This window comes from Pleurodeles waltl, chromosome 10 (assembly GCF_031143425.1).
Source record: "Pleurodeles waltl isolate 20211129_DDA chromosome 10, aPleWal1.hap1.20221129, whole genome shotgun sequence".
Lineage (NCBI taxonomy): Eukaryota > Metazoa > Chordata > Amphibia > Caudata > Salamandridae > Pleurodeles > Pleurodeles waltl.
Genome location: NC_090449.1, coordinates 848,956,045 through 848,977,521, shown reverse-complemented (window position 1 = coordinate 848,977,521; position 21,477 = coordinate 848,956,045). Strand labels below are relative to the sequence as shown.

The window sequence follows — 21,477 nt, the reverse complement described above, 5'->3', positions numbered from 1 at the left end:
AGACAAATGAATCTCAGTTTTCAGGACAATTAGAAGAAGAGTTCACCCTACCCTGGGTGACACCCCTTCCCCACTGACTACACATGCAACCTGGGCATCATCCTGGACTCCTCTCTATCGATGACCTGCCAAATTAAAGCCATCTCCTCATCAAGCTTCCTTCCACGCCCTCCGTCTCCTGCAGAAGATTTTCAAATGGATTCTCCCCGACACGAGGAAAACAGTCCCCTACACACTCATCACCAGCAAACTGGACTACGGCAACCCACTCTATGTTGGCATTACCAAGAACCTTCAATCAAGACTACAAAGAGTACAGAATGCAGCAGCCAGACTCATCCAGGCATCCCCCGACACAGCTGAATCTCCTGCAAACTCAGAGACCTACACTGGCTCCCAGTCAACAAGCGCATCACATACAAACTCCTGATCCACACCTTCGAGGCACTGAACAACATAGAACCAGCATACTTCAACCACGCCTCACCTTCTACGTACCCAACAGACGTCTCCGTTCCTCCCAGCTTGCCCTTGTAGCTTTCTCCCAAATCCAGAGAAGTACAGCAGGAGGAAGACCCTTCTCCTAACTAGCAGCCCAGACATGGAACACACTTCCCCTCAAGCTCAGGCAGACCGCAACACTGAAGTAGTTCAGGAAGGACCTCAAGACCTGGCTCTTCGACTGAGCGGCACGCCTAAATTCAGCGCCTTGAGACCCCATGGGTGATTAGCCACGCTTTACAAATCTATGATTGATTGATTGATTGATTTACAGTTAGACCCAGCCTCTCTCGAGGAGGACAGAAGTGAAGAACAAAGTTCAGGGGATAGAGATGACCAGTCACGATTCATCAGCAACATCGCATTTGTTGCCGAGGAGAGACACAACAGGAAGGATAGTTAGAGAATTAATGTTTACCTCACAGCGAAGAAATGCAAATGATGTTAGATGGACTGACTATGTGGACAGAACTGCTACTATGGCAAAATGACCAGCATCCCAAGAAAAAGATAGGACTAAAGGTAGTTTTCCACCTTGGCAGAAGGAGAAGGGGAACATAATAGTTTCATCAGGAAGTGTTCAAGAGTGGTTATCACACAGTACGAACAGGGGATATTCTGGGAAAGTAATAAATAAGATAGAGCCTATCCATAAGTGTGTGGATATTATCGGTGAGCTTCTTCGATCTTCAGGAGTTAGGCACTCTATCATGATGTGGATATCCAAGAAAGACCCCTTATTGATCTGGATCATACAAAAGGTGCAAGGGGATTATCTCAGACTGCCTCACCACCCGAGTCTGAATCTAATTCTATTACAGACAATGAAACACCACATTTTACTGAAACAGCATGTTTAAATCTGTGTGAATTACAGGAAGCTGCTCCTCAACATGAAAACTAGTTATGGGTGGATAGAGGATGTACCCAGTGAAAGGAATGATCTAATATATAGACAACTATCTCCAGGTAAACAAGTAATGCCACAGGTCTTACTTATGATAGCTCTTGATCAGTTGCATTTAGCAGCTCATAAGATCACTTGTCTATCCAAATACAACAAGATTGGTTTGTTACTGATCCGCACAACATACTTACTGTGTACCTACATAACTGCATTGTCTGCCACCAGTTTCCTCTTAATCTAAACTAATACATTCCACCATTCCATGACCACAAGGTCCCTTTAATACTCTTCACATGGACGTTGTTGATATGACTGATAGGTGCAGCCACTATAGGTACCTTATAGTTGTGGTCTGCCCTTTCTTTCAATGGATTGAAGTTGGACCATGTGTCTTTTGTGATGCTAAATCAGCAGCTACATTTTCAATTTGTAATCACACAATGGAGAATTCCAGAGGGAATAAGATCCCACAACTGTGCTCATTTTGTTAATACAATATTTATGCACATTACCAAACAATAAGAGATAATGCATAAGTTATCCTCTGCATACCACCCTCAAACTAATGGCATTGTAGAGCACCTTTTGAAGAGCAAGATCATTAAGCTATTTGCTACATTACATAAGAAATGGTTGTACTGCCTATCACTGGCACTCTTTTCTCCCAGGAATACACCTAGTTCTAATCATCAATTAATGCCCCATCAGATAGTGAAAGGGAGACCTATGAATACGCAAATCCCTGCCACGAGAAGTAGTGTACAGGAGGAAAGCTCTGCAGAAATCCTAAATTATGAAATGCATGTGTATTTTTCTGAATTGATGAAGGTTGCAAAGTTCATTTGTAAACATAAACACTGGCCAGTGGCTCTCTGTACTATCAACTACAACACTCTCCTTACACACAAAAAAAGGAATTCTTATTCCAAAACACCATCCAGCCCTGGATCGCATCCATTCAATTAAAGCAAACTTCTCACATTCTTGTCACAACGATAACTCTCATCAGTGGGATCTCACTGGTTTAATTTCTTCCCTCACTTGATTCTAGCCTCAACCAAAAACTAACTCAGCTTCTTACAGTTCTAGACTCCATCCAAACCTTTCAGCAACTCACCACCTTGTTTAATACCATTGGCTTACACAGAACATTAGAAATCTGAAATAATAGTCTACGAAGATCACACCAGAGCTCCTATCTGCTTACTACTGACCATTCATTCATCTTTGCACCCCGCAAATCACCATCTGAAATGGTATGTTACTAAAATGCTGTAGTCTTTATATTGTATGACATAAATATCTAGCTCTAATTATAGCTTCAAGATAATGAGATAATAAATACAAATCTAGACCTAATGGGACAAATATATTATAAATGATATCTAGGAGACAATATTAATGTTAGGTGATATTTTTGTATGTCATAGTGACATACAATGAACTGAAATAGTTAGAGACCTTACATTCTTCATCTTTGCCTCTCGAACACAACACACATAAAAGATTTACTTGTGCACAGGGCACTTAAGTCACTATTTGGCTTGAGTGCAGCAACACCTACCAACCTTCCAACTTCAACTTTGTTCTCACTAATTTAACTGTAACAGATAGAGGTCAAAAATCCAGTACTAACTGCACATAGGCTTTGCATAGAGACCACACGAGTGCTATTGTCCCCAAAGCCTGGCCTACAAAAATGCAAAGAGAATGGTCACAGCTTTATAGATTACATTTAGCTGGTGTACACTTATCCAGCTGTCTCTCTGGACATCGGCCAGAAACCAGGGATGTGGACTTTTAAAAGCTTTTCATTGACATATTTCAAGAAATTTGTGGTTAAAGATACTTGCACAAGAGGAGTACAAACTAGAAAGCACACTAATGACTAACTCCTAACAGAGTTCTGACTGAAAAGCAGCAATGAGTTGTCCCATCCAAAATCTTCGGAGTACCATATGTAATTGGAATGATACCAATTAGACATTCCTCCTGAAGCAATAACGCGTACTATCCTATGAACTGCTAAACATGTACACAGAAAACCTGCACTCCCATGTTAGCATCCCTAAAACAACTGAACAGAGGCATCTCAGAAGTGACTAGGTTGGAGGTGATATTTACAAAGAACTTCAAATGAAGGTAAACAGAGACAAGCTAACTTGCTCTTTCAGCAGTTGCAAGGGTAGTGACAGATAAATACCCAAATGTTGATGACAGCCCCTTTCAGTACATGGGGAGAGAACTTCAGTGCTTCTTCTTTCAGATGAAAGATGCATTTGTGTTGGTTATTAACTTACATCACCATAAGCCTTTTGAACTGTGTGATGTAGAAGAACACCCAGGTGGAAAGAAGTTAATCACTGGTAACCCTAGGTACTCCTCGTGGGGGTTCTTTCAATTCATAAACAGTGGAATATCTCCATCTGTCTGTGTAGTCCTGGAAGACGTCATTTGCGTTAAATCATTCTAAAGAAAAAAACATTTAGGAGGCACAATTTGCTGCCTGCTTTTCTAACAGAATGGCATGTACAACCTAATTCAGCCAGTAAATTATTTAACTAAAAGATAACTTCATAAGCCCTTAAAAAAAGAAAAACAACTCCAGGTGTGCTGCTTGTGGCCATAAGATTTCATACATGTGAATTTTGACACAGCCATATTAAGGATTCTAGAAGGAGTACTGTCCAAGAGTCCACCACAGTGTCAGTTAAGCAATTCACTTATACCAGTCAAGACCGAAGAAGAATCTTAAAATACCAAAGTCGAACTATGCTTATAGTTTAACATGTGTTTATGAACTGAAATAAAACCTCCTTGATGGAGAATTAGTATTACAAGTATGTAGTGTTTCCTTCTCCATCATAGTACTTTATCTGATAGAATAGCAAGCACAACACTTCACACCAGGGGTGAAATATCTATGAGACTCGGGATAAGGGAAAAGATCCAACTAGGCAAGCACATTGTGCAGATGCCCTGGTCTGGAATCAGAATCAATGAAAATGAAGGTCTACTAAGTGGGAGGGGGGAACGCTTTACTAAGTCACTCCTAATATAGAGATACTCTTTAAACTGTCTTCTCTACTATTTGAACTGTCTTCTCTCCTGTGCAGTACTATGCTATGTCCCAACAAATATATTGCATTGCAGCCACCGAATCCACCACTCTCCATGAATCCCAGGTAACTTTAGTGTATTCTAAGCTACGAATAGCCCTCTACTGAATGCCCTGGCCTGTTAATTTAAAGCCATATTTTGGCTTCTATTAGTAATGACAGCCCTAACAACTTAGCTCTTTTTGCTGGAGAACCTACATGTCTTAGGGCCTGATTTAGATATTGGCTGATGGGTTACTCCGTTACAACGGTGACAGATATCCTGTCTACGGAAATCTAAATCCCATATGGAGTAACACGATTTAGATTTTGGTGGACGGGATACCTGCCAATGTCTAAATCACGCCCTTATTCGGACCTTAGGAGCTGTATATTATTTTGTGTCTACATTATATGCAATGCATTCAGCAATACTACTCGGCATTGTCCTACATTTCCACTCTCCTATATTCTAATGTAATGCCATGCAAATATTTACAAAATTTCTGGTTGTTGCATTGCAGACCCTTTCAATAGCAAACACATCCAGTGCTGTGGTATGACATCTAAAAGTCAACTGCATTAAAATGGTTGAGATTTTATGTATGACATTCATAGGGGACACAGCAGCAAAACTGAAAGTTGCCTGCATGGCTCTCTGAGAAAATTAATAATTCTAAAATGCTGAAATGTAATGGCTTGCCCCACAATTAAGGTACATTATCATAAAGATTGTACTCAATATTAAGTATGTAACAATCTCAAACCCAAATAAAAGTATAAGTCTTCCTCTAGAAAAAGTACAATTTTCTTTGCTATTTTTTTCACTGCCTGTCATCCCTATGAGTTTTTCTCCCTCCTCTGTTTCTGATTCTGGAACCCTTTGTTTAGGATAGGGATACTCATATACCCTGAAAACTCTTTCAAATATCCCACCCCTCACCCAATCCTTCACTTTTTCACATGTACTTTTAAATTGATTTGATAGTTTTTCACTGAATTACCAATTTAGTATAACACATCTTATTATCTTGTTGCAACAACATTTCAAGTGTTATTTTCTCTTATTATTCAAGCATTATTCCTTTTAAAAATATTTTTGCAACGTGCTTTCCCACGGTGTAACTTAAAAGAATTGATTATACCTGCCAAGAAGATGTTGCATTACATAGAATAAACTACAGAGTTTCTAAAATAGGTTCCAATGGACAACATAAGAACCACTGAAAAAGTAGAGAGGAAGCCTTTCAAGCATAATTAAAATGTACAAGAGAAAGGAATGAAAAATATGAGCGCTGCACTAACAACCTGGCTAATAGGATTGTTAGTAAAGAAATATGATCAGTAATAATAAGAGCACCGGGTAAGTCTAAAAGAATTAGGAAAGAAGGAAGACTAGCATTATGAGTTTTGTGGACGCAGTATTAAACCAAGAACATTGGGTTCTGGGGAATTAATGTGAACACAGAATACGAGAAAATATCTGGTATAAGGATTAGGAATGGCGGACCGATGAGGATGAACATTTGTGTTGGTATACTTTGCGCAACAAGAGAAAACTAACAATAATAGCATTTCAATGTCTAGGAAACTGGGTGAAATGTAAAACAGACAGAAAAAGTGACAAAAAGAGGGTAAGTTGAATTAAAAAAAGCTGATGACATGGGTCCAGTGGCAAACCGGTATAATGATTTAAACACCTGAAACATCACAAAAACTATAGAGGGAATGTAGTAAACTGGAGTTAGAGGAGCATCAGTGAGAGAGGTCATGGGTCCCAGTGGGAGGCGAGAGATCCTCCCTCTCTGTTGGGATGAATGGCTTGTGAGGACTAAAGGGGAGTCGTGGAAAGTGATGCTACATACCGGAAGATACCGCAATGTCGCACATAGGAGGATCATTTTATTCCTGAGCAGTTGCATCCACCTCCCACACACCTACACAACCAGGCGGTTTCAGGAGCAAGTTAGGCAGGGGTTAAATTCCTTCAGTGTTTGCATTACTCATTTGCAAAGGGGCAACGTGTTGAAAAGCTTAAATGAAAACATTGGAATAAATGTGAAGGATATTATTTAGTAGAGGTAGGAAAGAGTAAGAAAGGAGTAGTGTTCCATAGTCCTGGACATGGTGCAGGTAGGACAAGCAGGAATGGGCAAAAACCAAGGAGGTGGCAATAAGGAGACAGGAGAGATCGAAGCCATTAAAATGATTTAGGACAATCTCTAAAGATTGTAGAAAGAGGGAGTGGGAGCTTTATGGTTGGGAAAGCTTGAGACAGACAGAAGGAGGTGAGTGTCTATTGTTGGTAAGTTCATAGGGCATTTTGGTTTGTGCAGCTAAGCCAAAGGGCTTTAAAAGCTTGTTCCCGAATACCACTGCCCCTTCACATAAACAAGCATATAAGTGGTCCCTTCCCTGCTCAACGGAACAGTTTTAGAAATGAAGGTAGAGTAAATCAGGTCAGTTTTAAAATAAAGGATTGTGCATAATCTTACACAGGAAGTGAATGGATCAAGGGGAGTGCGGAATTAAAAGAGGATTCACAGTGGCCACCAGTAGATAAGAATTAGAAACTTGATATTTAACACATGCTTTAAACCAGTGTTCTTTATTTGCAATGAAAAAACGAGAACAAGTGTAAACAAGTATTGGAAAAGCCAATAGGTTTCACCTTTGTCTTTTTTCTATGTAGCGGGCATACAAATATTAGAGAAATGTTATAATAATATTTGTTTTATGAAATTAAAAACATACATTATTATAACATTTTTCTAAGAAAGAAGAAAAAAGACAGAAGATGGTAGAAGACAGAAGGTAGAAGAAGACAGAAGACGGCAGAAGACAGAAAATGGGAGACGGCAGAAGACAAAAGGTGGAAGAAGACAGAAGGCATAAAAATACAGAAGACAGAAGAAGACAAGAAAACAGAAGACAGTATGCAGAAAAAAAAAGAAGAAGGACAGCAATGAAGAAAGAAGACAGAGAACAAGGCATCAAAGAAAACGACAGCAACGACAGCAACAAAGAAACAAGACAGAGAAAACAGCAGCGAAGAAAGACGACGACAGCGTAGAAAGAACTCAGCATGCAAGAAAAAAAAGAAATACCTTCAGCATCACAGACAGAGGAAGGACACTGGCCAGAGTCCAATAGGAAGTGACTGGAACAAGTACTTGGTCCACAGGCAACTCAACAGCAAGATTGGCAAAGAAGACGAAGAGACGACAAAGACGACAACAGGAAGTGACGTGAAGATATAGTGATGGCCAATCCGAAACTCGTAAATCAGAGTGACATTGGAGTAAGCCAATGGTATGTTCAGGTAAGGGGCTAGTTCCAAGCCCGTTTTACGTTTTATTTTTTTTACTAACAAAAGATTTTGCAAGCATGCACGCAAGTGCATGTGCAGGCAAAATCTAACAAGCATTTGCAATGCAACGGGTCTCGCGTTTGCTCATGTTAGAGCTTTTCGCGTTGTAAACTCCTAACCCGACTTTTCACCTATGGGGCAAAAGAGCATTTATATACGTAACCCGAAAATGTGCAATTAACTATGTAAAGCGCTCGACATCTGCCAAGCGAGATCGCGCTTGTAAATTACAGAAAAAGAAGTCCACCAGCCCGATGGAAAACAGCGAGCCTCGCATGTTTTCTGTACTTGGTCGCTGCGCTCGTGGAGTGCTAGCCACCGGAAAAGGCATGACGTATGCGTGCCTTCGACTAAGGAAAGCAAGCAGATTTTATTAGGGAAGCCCATGAACAAATAAAAAACACTGACGTGACGTTGACAGGGCTCCAAGCCCTTTTCTGAACACTAAAGAGTCTCGCTGCGATACGCATGCGCGAGCGCATGCAACGCAGGCTCGACCCTAAAAAGCAGGTACCACTAACTGGAGAGTTATCCTAAAGCTAAGCCTGCTTGCTCTTACACAAGGTGAAAAGCAATTCACTCAAATACAATAAAGAAAAGGAGGGCAACATGTTTGACCGTGCAGGTGTAGTTGACAGTGGAGAGAATACGTGAGCTAATAATAGTTTTAAAACAAGTAGAGTTTAGAGAACAAGACCTGTGGAGCCGGTAGAGCTCATCCCAAGATTCCAGCTGCTCAAAGCACCCAAAATCCTCAGGTGAGACTATCAGGGGAAATGAGAAATTACTGGGAGTACTCAGACCCGGAATCACCCACCAATAATCGCTGACGTCTATGAATAACCCCAGGGTTTAACCCGACTTTTCACCTATGGGGCAAAAGAGCATTTATATACGTAACCCGAAAATGTGCAATTAACTATGTAAAGCGCTCGACATCTGCCAAGCGAGATCGCGCTTGTAAATTACAGAAAAAGAAGTCCACCAGCCCGATGGAAAACAGCGAGCCTCGCATGTTTTCTGTACTTGGTCGCTGCGCTCGTGGAGTGCTAGCCACCGGAAAAGGCATGACGTATGCGTGCCTTCGACTAAGGAAAGCAAGCAGATTTTATTAGGGAAGCCCATGAACGAATAAAAAACACTGACGTGACGTTGACAGGGCTCCAAGCCCTTTTCTGAACACTAAAGAGTCTCGCTGCGATACGCATGCGCGAGCGCATGCAACGCAGGCTCGACCCTAAAAAGCAGGTACCACTAACTGGAGAGTTATCCTAAAGCTAAGCCTGCTTGCTCTTACACAAGGTGAAAAGCAATTCACTCAAATACAATAAAGAAAAGGAGGGCAACATGTTTGACCGTGCAGGTGTAGTTGACAGCGGAGAGAATACGTGAGCTAATAATAGTTTTAAAACAAGTAGAGTTTAGAGAACAAGACCTGTGGAGCCGGTAGAGCTCATCCCAAGATTCCAGCTGCTCAAAGCACCCAAAATCCTCAGGTGAGACTATCAGGGGAAATGAGAAATTACTGGGAGGACTCAGACCCGGAATCACCCACCAATAATCGCTGACGTCTATGAATAACCCCAGGGTTTAACCTAATACATCTGCCCCCTGAAATTACAGTACACTGGTTTTTAGTAAATCTGGTAAACAGGGTCGGCATCAGGAACCTTGTTTAGGCTCTTTCTGTAATCATCTTATTTTACAATTGCAACTTCACTGAAAGAGCAAATATACTGAAAACAAATAATACATGTGGAGCACGTACCTGCTTTATACTGCTAGTGACAAACCAAACCATGAAGATTCTTGAACTCACTTGGACCGCAGTAACGAGCACGGAGGTGTGCACTATTCCTTGAAACAAAAATACGTCAAATACTCATCACAACATGTATATTTCACTTGCGTTCACCAAATGAGGAAAGACAAGTCAGAACTCACCGAATGCACAATGGACCAGCTGCAATAAAAAAAATACACAACTTGTAATACAGAATGTTAAAAGAATGTAGTAGCAAAAGTCATTGCGAACAGCACTGTAAACTAATCACGCAGTTAATGCTGAATAAAAATGTAAGGCAATAGAGCAAGATATAAATGGCAGAGCTGCGCAAAGGCTAAATATAAGGACCTTCAGACGCTGAGGCACATAACATTTTTAATATATCCTTTACCACTGTGGTGTTAATCTCGACATATGTGCCAATCACCAGTGACTCTGGTTTGTTTGCCTTTTTTAGGGCATTTGGAGAGAGTGAGCAGTTAGTTGTGCTACCTATAGAATACAGGTGTGTTAACTCACAATTATATATAAACAGTGAAGTACTTTATCTCATATAATCTGTTTATTTAATTGTATTGTAAAGTGCTGAACTGTGAAGAATTGCCACTTCGCGGCACAGGTGAAGATGAAGATGGCGGCTGTTCTAGAACATTGTCCAACACATTACCTGTATGATATGGCTGACGAAGATGGTGCTAGACAGGTCATTCAGGAAGAAGTTTCAGGTCCAAAGCTAAATGTGACTTTCAACGCCCAAATCGATCACAACACTTAAAATGTTCCCCTTATCTAAGTTCTCAATAAAGAGCAGACTAATATTCATGGGTTGGTATTCAGCATAATGAGGGCCGGAGCTCCTTCAGAGAACATTACATATACAAACCCTGCAAAGGAGTTTGTGCCTCCTTACTACTCAGCGTTGATCTTTCTTGTCCATAATTGACAAACCAGAGCAGAACCTCAATGCCAATCAAAATATTGCCCTCAAACAGGTCCTTAGATTTCTGAATTTTTAACCATGCAAATCAACCCCTGTATAACAGTTGCTGGGTTCCCATTTAACTTAGCCTAATCTTCATAAAGCAACTTTTGCCAATGTACTTACATCATTCGTAGACGGCTCTATAAATGCTACTATCCTTTGAGGCATTTATGGCTCTCCAGCCAATTTATATTGGATGTGTATGCTTAAAAAAAAAAAGGCTTATGTAAGGAGTCTTTTGTTCCTTACTCTATCCCAGGGTCTTCAAAGTCGGTCCTGGAGAGACGGGTCCATGCCAGATTTTTTGCATATCCACATTTAGAAACAAGATGTTTCAGAATTCTACATTTTTCTAAATGTGGATATGCTAAGAATCTGGCATGGACCCGGTTCTCCAGGACCGACTTTGAAGAACCCTGCTCTATCCAAATGAAACTCTCTCCTTATCTATGTCAGACCTGCTAACGCTTCATAAAACCTGAAAAAGCTTCATACAAACCTGGTCCTTTTCCACCCCATTCAACTGATGCAGCAAATCATCTAGAACATTATCCTGCCAGCAAAAGGTAATAGTATGAAGAGACCTGCTTTCAGACAGAAACCACATTTCCATTTATACTTTTTAAAATAAATGTTCCAGGCTCCGGAGGCAGGCACACTATCCTACTATGAGGGAGAGAAAAGCAAAAAAACACTTTCCCCTTATTAAATTCTAAAACGTCCATTCAAGTGGGTGTTAGACCCTCATCTTGGGGATTCCTGCAGAGAAGGCTGAGCTTTGGTCTGATTTGTACTGTCCTACAAACAACAGCAGCTGAAGTAAAACAATGGTTCCAAGCTACTATCATGAAACGTGGCAGGAATTATCAAAACGTTGCAAAACCAAGGAACTTTACCTATAACTTTAGATGCAACCATTGATTATGCCTAGGAAACATCGAAATCCAGATCCTGGAAATCTACATGCACCACCTTCAGTGAATAAGCATGATAAGAACCTTGGAGAGTTCTTTAACAGAATTACAGATGTTTGTGACAAGTACCTTACATTTCTAATTCTTATACCAGGTGGCTTGAACCGTGATCTCTTCCTCAAAGAGCAGAATGATTCATGTTTTATTATCTGTGGCTCTTTATGGGGATTGCCCACAGCTAGGCTCAACCAGGGCACAAGTCAGGGAGGGTTCATGGAGGTAGATGGTGTCCACCCACTATTTTCACAGGGTGGACAACAAGAAAAAGCTGGGCCCTCCTGTTAAATGCTAAACATGTCTCGGTGTAATGTTCAGATACTATGACACATTCAGCAGCGCCTGCAATTTGTCTGCCTTCGATCTGAGCAACAATGTGAAGGCGGGATGGGGCTTTCATAGTTCAAGCTCCAGTTGGGCCCATCACAAAGACCAAATTTAAGGGGTCTTCAGGCCTCCTCTTGTTTGAGTATCCTGCCTCGCTCCTATCTGGAGCCTAACATCTAGAATGCAGTGGAGGGGAAACAAAGGCTCATAGCTTGTTAGCACTTCACAACTACTTAAGAGAGGCACACTTTGACTTTGTACAGTCCCTGTATACAAGTGATATGCATACACTGCTGCAAGAATGTCAGATGTGTTGGTCTGTCCTGGTATTTACACAAAATAAAAATTTAAATACACCTATTTATTCTTTCTGTTATAGCGCTACTCATCAAAATTACATTGACATTCATTCACACAAGTTAGTACACCAATGTTCAGTATGTTACATAAGACAGTGAGGGTGACAAGGTGTAAGAGAGACACATAACCCTCACTGCACTATATTAGAAGAAATACAATTTCTGACCTGCAAGTAACAAACGTATCTGTGTTAAAAGCTGTAACCCACATAGCTATCTACCTAAAATAAAAACCTGTCCTGTGCATGGTCTCCCTGAATTCTCACGTGGAACTCCAACGGGAACATTTTGATTCCCATTTACAGTTTAGTTCATGAGCCTTGAAGAAGTCCGTTGAGGACGAAACACGTGTTGGCTGTTACCGAATTTTCATGCATTTATCAGAACATATGGACACTATTATTACTGTATAAATATTAAGTTATCACCATGGAGGTTTACTAATAAATTCATCTGCTAATCTACGTATCTCGGTTCCATGACTTAGGAGTGCCCTGGTTGCCTTTTTTCCCTCACATGGTACATGATGTGCTTTGCATGAGACACATTAACCATCTATGCTACTTTGAGTTAAAAGGGACACTAAACAAAACACAGATCTTTCCAGCAAATGTGTTAACCACCAAAGTTATATTACCATTATTATAATTCTTTCAGATTTACTAGGAACCCAAATATCTCTGCAGCAGGTGCCTTAGCCCCATAAGATATTTTAGAATTCAGACTTTGCAACTAATTAAGCAGAACACATGTACTTTCCTGTTTCTCCTTGTTGTTAATTCCTTTGTGGCAGTGTTTTTAAAAACAAAAGTATAAGTTGAGGTGCAGATCTTGCATTAGGGTTGCATCACTTTTCTGGTGCAACCTTGAGGCAAAAACTATTTTGAGATTGATAGTGCCACTCAAATTCTCATTGAGTTAATAAAAAAAGAAAAAAAAGAAAAACACAAATGCAAGGCAGCACATTGCCCTGCATTGGGTTACCTTGCGTCGTGTTAAGTGTTACATGCGTGGATGTATGTATACTCATAAAGCTCTCAAATGTACTTAAGACAGACCTACTAAACATATGTGTGAGGTCTTTAGATTTAATGTCACTTCTTGTAAAGTCATGGGTAGTGTGATCACACAACGTGATGTCACTTGCATACTGCCTAACTTGGTAATCCCTCCACTTCCATTTTTTAGGACTTGTGCCCTGGCCTCAACTATCAACTGAGAAAACGAATAAGTTTTTATATAAGGGAGAGGTTACATGCCTTGCAATTCAGACAACTGAATAACCGCTTTCATAAGGAAGGCCCAGCTCAACCCACATATTTTGCCTATGATAGCTTGCTGTTCATTACAATTAACAGTGTCAGGGCCCCTGACATCTACTTGTACCTGCTTATTCTTTTATAGTGTCTTTTCAGGAGGATGGTGAATCTGCCACCACTAGAACAGCCAAGGATGATTTTGCAAAGATGGACAGCCGTAAAAGACTCTGATGGTCAGTGAAATTACCAAAGATCGTAAACAACTGAATTGAATCCCAGAGGAGTAAATTCAAGGGGGCAATACTTGATTTTGGTTCCAGAATAATGATGATTGAAGTTTTCATCAATCAGGAACAAACTTGCCAATCGTTACCAAATCTTCTAGTTGAGTGTGTGCAGATAGATCATCTAAATGTAAATGAATCCTCAAATCTTAGCAAAACGTGGTTGGTTCGGAATACATAAAGAATAAACACTGCCTTACAAAACTTATGAGGGCCCAGATCAAATTCCTGGAAAGTGGCTGGTAGTACATCACTGTAGTTAGAATCTTCGGGCAGCCTTTGAAAAGGAAGAAAAAATATCAGTAGCCCAGATGAGGGAGACCACCAAAAGTTAAGACTGGTGTAAATTCAGGTTTTGGTAATACTAGTAATAATAGTATTGTTGTATGTTAGAAGTAACTTGGCAATATCATCTCATTTCTGACTTGGGAAGAACACTTTCAACAGTTGTATGGAAAAATAAAAAGGTCATGTGGCAGTAAATGCCATTAAAAGTAGATTTGGCTAACAAACTGGCTAATAAAAATTGGTTAACTAGTTAAGGGTGCTGAATCCTTATGTGGGCCCCACCCCAAAAGTATCCCAGTTACTGTATTCAAATATAATACCAGTTTCTCAGAATATAAATTGCTTAGTTTATTTAATTCTGTATCTTACAATATCACAGTGCAACATCCATGGAAATGTTGCATTTTGGTGGGCATTAATAAAGAATGTGAAAGAACCATCCCTAGTAGTTATAGAAAGATTGCGTTGCTAGACGCAAAAAGAAATGGTTTGCTAAAAAGTTATTATCATATATGGAAACCTGGATACAGGAAACTAACTTGTAACCAATAACTCAAAGTAGCTTTAGATTACATACAGCTTATCTGGCTGTTATTTATGTAAGAACAGCTTTTTTTCCTCAATTATGTTTAAATTCTATTTCAATTCTTTCTTATGCAGATGATGTTAATAAGACCACCCTTAATTTACAGAGAATATTAACAGTTATTTCATAATACAACTGAATACAACTAAGCCAACAAACTAATAATGAATAGTTTAGATGGGTGATAAATGGGATAAAACTGAAGGAGTTTGTGGTGTGTAGGGGCCTATTCACAAGGCATTTTGGAGTACATAAAGTAGTAATCCTCTAGTACACTTTTACGTCCTCTTACATGCCCTTGTGAACTTGCAAAAAGGATCTAAATTGGGAATAAAATAGAAATATCCACAAAATATTCATACACAATTTGTACAAATACAAAGGATTGTGCCCTCTTTGCACATCTATTTATGGAGATTTGGATGTTTCAGAGTTGATTCAGAAAGGTGTGTAAGAGTACATAAAGAGGATCCTGTGGTACCTCTTCCCTTACTCATACATGCTTTTGTTAATCGGCCCCAGTAATTATCATACCAAACTAGGTGTTGCTTTAGTTTTGATGTTTTGTAACTGTTATGCAGTTGGAACATGTGGCCCTCGTCTAAATGCTTTTGAACCAAAAGTTAATGCTATATTACTGTGCAACCCTTCAATTTGTCCTTATACCACAAGCGAGGGAATGGATTGTGTGGAATGGAACCAACTAAGGATTTTGTTTGGTATGAGTTCTTATTTTCCTCAGTGTCTGTTCCAGCTAGTTTTTGGAACTACTGCAGTATGACAAAAAGAGATAAGGCAGCATTCATGCCCTATAGCCAGCTCAAAACAAGTGCCAGGAGAGGCCATATCATGGCCCGTCAGACATGGAAAGCAAGTGAGAAACAAGGATCTTTTAAGTTTGTGATAAAAAACGTAATGGATAAATAAGCTGTATGCATGTAAATTGCTTATTAAAATTAACCCAAAGAAGGTAACTAATGATAAGAGTTTTCCTGAGTCCAAAGGGAACCAACCCATACTGAAATTAGGGTCAATGTTAAGTCAGTATTATTCTTGCTTAAATCCTCAAAATTATCTAGCTTTAGGACATGAAAGGTTTATACAAAATATGACCCTTATTTATCAACACATATCCCCATTGATACAGAATCGTATATCAGTCCCTATATTTGATTACAATAATCAACATCCTTGGTATAACTGCTTTTGGGAGTAAGGAAGGGTAACAGGAATGGAATTGTTAGTTACGTCAACTCAATCACGAATCTCTAATTCATATTGTGTCAATTTGTCTAGGACTAATGACCCTCTAAAAGGAGTTTCAATATCGTATCTTTAGAGAAAATAGGATTGCATCACAATTATGTCTATGAGGTGAAACTAATAAGATCTATTATCAGGTAGTAAAGTATGTATTTGAAGCATTGCACAATTAAAGTCTTGGCAAAATATGTAAAGAAAATTCATCATGTTGGTGATTAATTGTGATTTTGACTTGTGTTTAAAGAGCCTGCTAAGCTGAACGTCAAAATCGAGTTTTATTATTTGATTACCTAATCTTTTTAACATGATTGTATAGAAAAAACTGTATGGATACCAAATGCGAAAAATGTTTATTGTTATTAAGTCTGTGTAAGGAAACCTGCTTTTCAGTTTGGGAAATAAGAAAAATGGTCTCCCCAAAACGCTCCCAAAGAGATGATGAAGAATTCTAAAGGATAACATATATGTAATTAAAATACCAAGCTGTATCGGTCTACAAAGGAAGTCCATACAGGACCTAGTCTACAACTCTGAAATGTCATGAACTTCCACAGTAGATCGACAGAAGCTTGTATTACACATTTTCAGATATTTTGTCATATATTCAGCATGCCTATTGTCATACACTTATTACCTTTCTTCCATCTGATTTCCAAACTAGTGGGGGTGCTAGCGCAGATGTTTTGATAAAAAATTATTAATGAGTGTTTATGTATTTTGAATAATAAGTTTATGTAGAAAATGAAATAATGCACGCATTTGAAAATGTGATCACGAAGAATGGCCACCAATTGTAACGAAGTGTACTAATCAATGATTAAATAGTATGAAATATTGAATATATGTTGGACTAATGCAGTAATATGTCATATTAAGGGTTATGAATTTAGCTTTAGCTTTATTAATTTTTGGCCTTAACTTTGCGAATGTCTTGGCCTATTTTGCCAGGCCTCATGTAAGCTGTATTTCTTAGTGTTTAATAAAAATGCTGACCAAGTGAATTAAACTGTGAAATGTATATTGTATTGATGTTCTTGCTAATGCAACATTTTAAGTATAATATGTGTGAGGCCTTAGGAGCTTACCATAGACGCGCAGTACACAGTAACAGGTGTTCTCAGAAATGGTAGCAGCTTGGTGAGTTGGTTCTCTGAGGGTTCATCATTATTGAGATTTGGATTTAGTTTTTCAATAATGATACCTGGAGAGAAAATGATGTTCTCTTAGGCCCAAAAATGACTCTCCCAGATTCTGGATCCCGCTAATGGTTGTTTGGGATACTCCCGGAGTTCTAGTGATAGTGTGAGTGAAATTGGTTGCGATTGCACAGCTTATGCAAATCGCAGGTGAATTGCGAGGTTTGTGAGGATTTTAGAGAGTTTGCGTACTCCAAATTAAGTTGTAGTAGAAGTGTGCGTACTCCGCAGTATGAGAGTAGGGATGTCGTCAAACTTTATATGAGTGTGGTGCTTTGTGCTAAAAAAATTGTCCACATGGTTGTTGATGTACAGACCCTGCGAGGTCTAAGACTCGGAGTAAATTGAAAGTGTATGAGCCACTTGGTTTTTTGTTGTAATTTGTCTGGTTTAGTAGGTTGATCGGGCATGGTCAGCAAGTCAGTGTGTGAGTTAAAGTGAGCGATAAAAATTTAGACTGAGATTTGGTGAGTCCTATGTGCACCAGGACAGACCCATTGATCAGTTGAGAGTAAATTTTGCAGGTCGAATTTTGCTTGCGGATCTGGGAGACCGAGAAAGAAGGAGTAGTTGTAAGTGCAGGAAAAGCCATCAGTGAAAAATCCATAAGGTTTCTGAAGCGACTGTGTTACCATTCGTGTAGTAAACCAGCAGATTTGTTTTCAGTTGTTGGTTTTTGATTAGTGCTTTCAATATTTTGCATTAGTTTTGTGTGAATTGGAGTTTAGGAGGACAAGCCGCAAGACTTTGTCAGCCGCAATATGTGTGAGTGGGACGACATTGGAGCCGCGCTGGGATAGGTCTGTTAGTGAGAAGGGTCACGCACGGATTGGCAGCCATCCGTGAGAGGCAATTGGTTGAGAACGTAGGTGAAAGGAATCTTGGGATTAAAAGTCACTTCCTGATTTTATTTTGAATAACAAAAAGTAGAAAAGATGAAGTTTTTCAAAGCATTAAAAAGTGCCCCAAGGGGAGATACAGCGAGTGTAGGCGAGGCTACACCACCAGAGAATACACCAGCTTACATTGTAATGGAAGAGAGAGGTGTCGCGCCATGTCTTTGGTTAAAGCAATGGTGCAAATTGACAAAGAAAGATGGGAACTTAGCGTTTCCTACAAATGGGACGTTCAATTTGAGGGTTTTGGAGCATTTACGGATGGTAGTATATGAATCGAAGCCCCTTCCGAGACCAGCACAGTTTGAGGCATTAGCGATTTGGGAGCTAGTAGCCAGACAGCAACAGCAATTGAAATTTGAGATTCTAGCGGAAGCTAGATGGGATTGTGTTCAGAAGGTATGGAGAATGGAGACTTTGCAGGAGATTAAATTGTTTCCGGCAATTACACAATGAGAAGGAAGGAAAGAAAGTGACTGGAAAACTAATAAAAGCCCATCCGAGAGTAAAGAGGCTAGAAAGTCTTCAAACATAGACGAGGAATCGGACGATTACACAGTTATTGAGAGATCGACCACCACCTTATACAGTACATGAGAGTGGTCGGAGTACTAGTGTTGATCCAACAGCCCGACACAGGTTAATGGGACAGTAAGCCCGGTGAAGGTTAAAGCTAACCTGACACAGAATGTGGTGCAAAGTGGTCTCAATGTGCCTACTACTCCTGTAGTGCAGACTCAAATGCAACCGCCACAGGTGCAGAGAATTTATCCTGATGTGCCCATTATGGAAATGACTTTGAACTTAGTAGTGCCCTCGGAGCAGGTGATTCCGAGACCAATACTGGTTCAGACTGAGCCGACTCTGATTTTGTTGCCCCAAGTGCAACCGCAAGTAGTGCCAAGATTTGCTCCATTGACAGGGACACTATCAGACATGACGCCGATGATGAATCAGAATATGGGAGTTACTCTCTCACAGAGTGTAGGTGCCAGAGCAGCCCCAGATGCTATATCACTACCTATTATTTGCACAAAAGAAACTGACTATAAGTGAACAGGGAGCAATGTCCCAGAGCCTAATGAGGGGAGGACATAATGAACATGTTCAGGTAGTCTCTCCTGTGGGTCAGACTTTTGACGGTTCAAGATTATTGTTAGACCTTAGTCCATTTGTAGTACTTCCAGATACAGTGAGAGGACCATATGTTAGCCAGAACTTGAAATTATTGACACTGCAGACTCCAAATGCAGTTGCACAGCAGGTGCCCCCGGTCCAAGCAAGCAACATTTCATTACAAGGACTGACAGCTCAGCAGTTAACTGAATAGTTAGACAAGCTGAATACCCCACAGAATGCCCCAAAAGGGGAGGAGTATTTGAATTGTGCTAGACTAAGCATGGAAGCAGGTGAACTCATTGAGGGAACTATGGGGCTGAACAGAATAGAATCCTACCCAGAGGCGGAATTGAGATACCTGTGCCCAAAAATTATGAGAGAAGTGAGCAAGGTGCAACAGAGATTAACAGATTTGGCAGAGAAATACGGCATAGAGGTTGAGAAAACAAAGCATTTGAAAAGGAGCTACAGATTAGATTTTGAGGTGAAAGATTTTGAACACATGAGATCTGCCGGAATGAATGCACACCTTAAGGAATTGCTTCAGAGTGCTCAGACCTGGAGAGCATTAGACAAATGGGAAGGCAGATGGATAAAGAAAAAAGACAAGATAAAAAGGGATTCTTTAGAGCTGACTGAAAATGAGCAGCAGGATAAAGATCCAGTAAAGATTTTACCAGTGAGAGAAATTTCAGGGGGAAATTTTTGTTCAAGTCCCGTGGAGCAGAAGTGACATTCTATCATTTACAAATGATTAGCCAAAATTGAGAGAACAGCTAGTAGAGTGATATCAGCAGACAGACAGGTTTGTGAAACTTGCGAAGTGTTTGTGGGAAGACTTAAACACATTACTAGAGATAGTGGTTCCAGCTGACTTGTTTATTGGGTGTAAGAGGAGTGTATACTGGCCAACGAGTGAACCAGAGAGAGACAAGAATACAGGTGCACCCTCTCCTGAAGTAATGAAATATTACTATAAGGTGATTCAGTTTCCGAAATCGAGGATTTCACCTAAGAATATTGATTGGCAGAGGATTGACAGGACAGCTCAGGAAGCAAAAGAGTTGATACATGTGTATTATGAGAGATTGTTGCAGGTATCAAGCATTACAGTGGTACAGTGACAATTGAGGTGAAAGACATTCTACATTATGTGTTTAGATTTGTGGAAGGATTGAGACCTGAAATTAGCCAGATGATTTAGAGTCATTTGATTTGCTGGCAAGCAAAGCTGATTGATGAAGTGTTGCAGTATGCGAAATACTGTAGCGATGAGACTGAATTGAAGCAGAAAAAGTTGAAAGAGACGGCGATGGAGATGCAGATCAAAGCAGCACAGAAAGGAGTACAAGGAAATTTTTCACAGCAGTTGCCACACCTGCGGCAGGGAAATATGATTTTTCAGTCTCCAATGATATGTAGGGGTCATGGAGGCAATATGAATCGTGGTCCAGACTTGAATACTGTAGTGGTTCAGAATGATGTGCAGGGAATGAAGAAGCTATTGCCATGTTACATTTGCGGAGCTGTGGGACATTGGAAACCGATTGGGACATTGGGTGTCCGATGATGGTGCAGGAAAGTGTTGTTAAGCAGACTAATGACATCAATTCATTCCAGAATGTGAGAGGACCGAGAGTGAGAGGTCCCAATCCAAATTTTCAGAATAATGTGAATCAAGTGCAGAATTTTCAGCCCATGCAGCAGGTGGAAATGCCCAGTGCACAAGTGTCACAGTTGCAGCCGATGCAATAGCAGGTTCCCATGGTAACTAGACAGCAAATTCAAATACCTCAAGTCCCGATGGAGCAGCAACAGATGATGCTTACTCAACAGGTCACAGGTCAAAGGCAAAACAGAAGTAGTAACACAGAGAACCAATTCCTGCTACATAGTAAGAATGGAATAAATGATGAATTGACGAGTGACAGTTCAGATGAGGAGCCATGTGTGCTTGCAACTTCTTTAGAAGTAGACCAGAGAGGACCCTATGTCAAGGGAAAGGTTATGGGTCACAGAGTTTCATTCTTGGTGGACACAGGAGCTACACTCTCTACAGTGAGAAGTGCAGAAGTTCCGAATTTGCCCCTTTCAGGTAGAACAGTTCAGATTGTGGGGGTAGCAAACCAGTATTTGACAAACCCGATAACAGATCCAGTTCAAGTTGGGATTGGCAACCTTCAAAGATCGCATAAATTTGTAGTCTGCGATTCAAATCCAGTATCCCTACTGGTGAGAGACTTGTTGTGTAAAACAAAATGTTTAATTACTTGTTCAAATGATGG

At 40.1% G+C, this 21,477-nt stretch overlaps 1 protein-coding gene across 2 annotated transcripts in view; it reads right to left on the bottom strand.

Annotated features, from left to right (window-relative positions):
- Positions 1 to 21,477, bottom strand: part of HACD1 (3-hydroxyacyl-CoA dehydratase 1) — a 164,388-nt gene that overhangs the window by 52,837 nt on the left and 90,074 nt on the right. The window contains exons 3-4 of one of the 2 annotated variants that reach the window (XM_069211543.1): positions 9,821 to 9,839; positions 9,645 to 9,733 (exon numbers count right to left, since the gene is read on the bottom strand). In XM_069211543.1, the coding sequence (XP_069067644.1) occupies positions 9,645 to 9,733; positions 9,821 to 9,839 (108 nt within the window). The remainder of the gene's footprint in view (positions 1 to 9,644; positions 9,734 to 9,820; positions 9,840 to 21,477) is intronic. The other variant, XM_069211544.1, reaches the window with a different exon arrangement.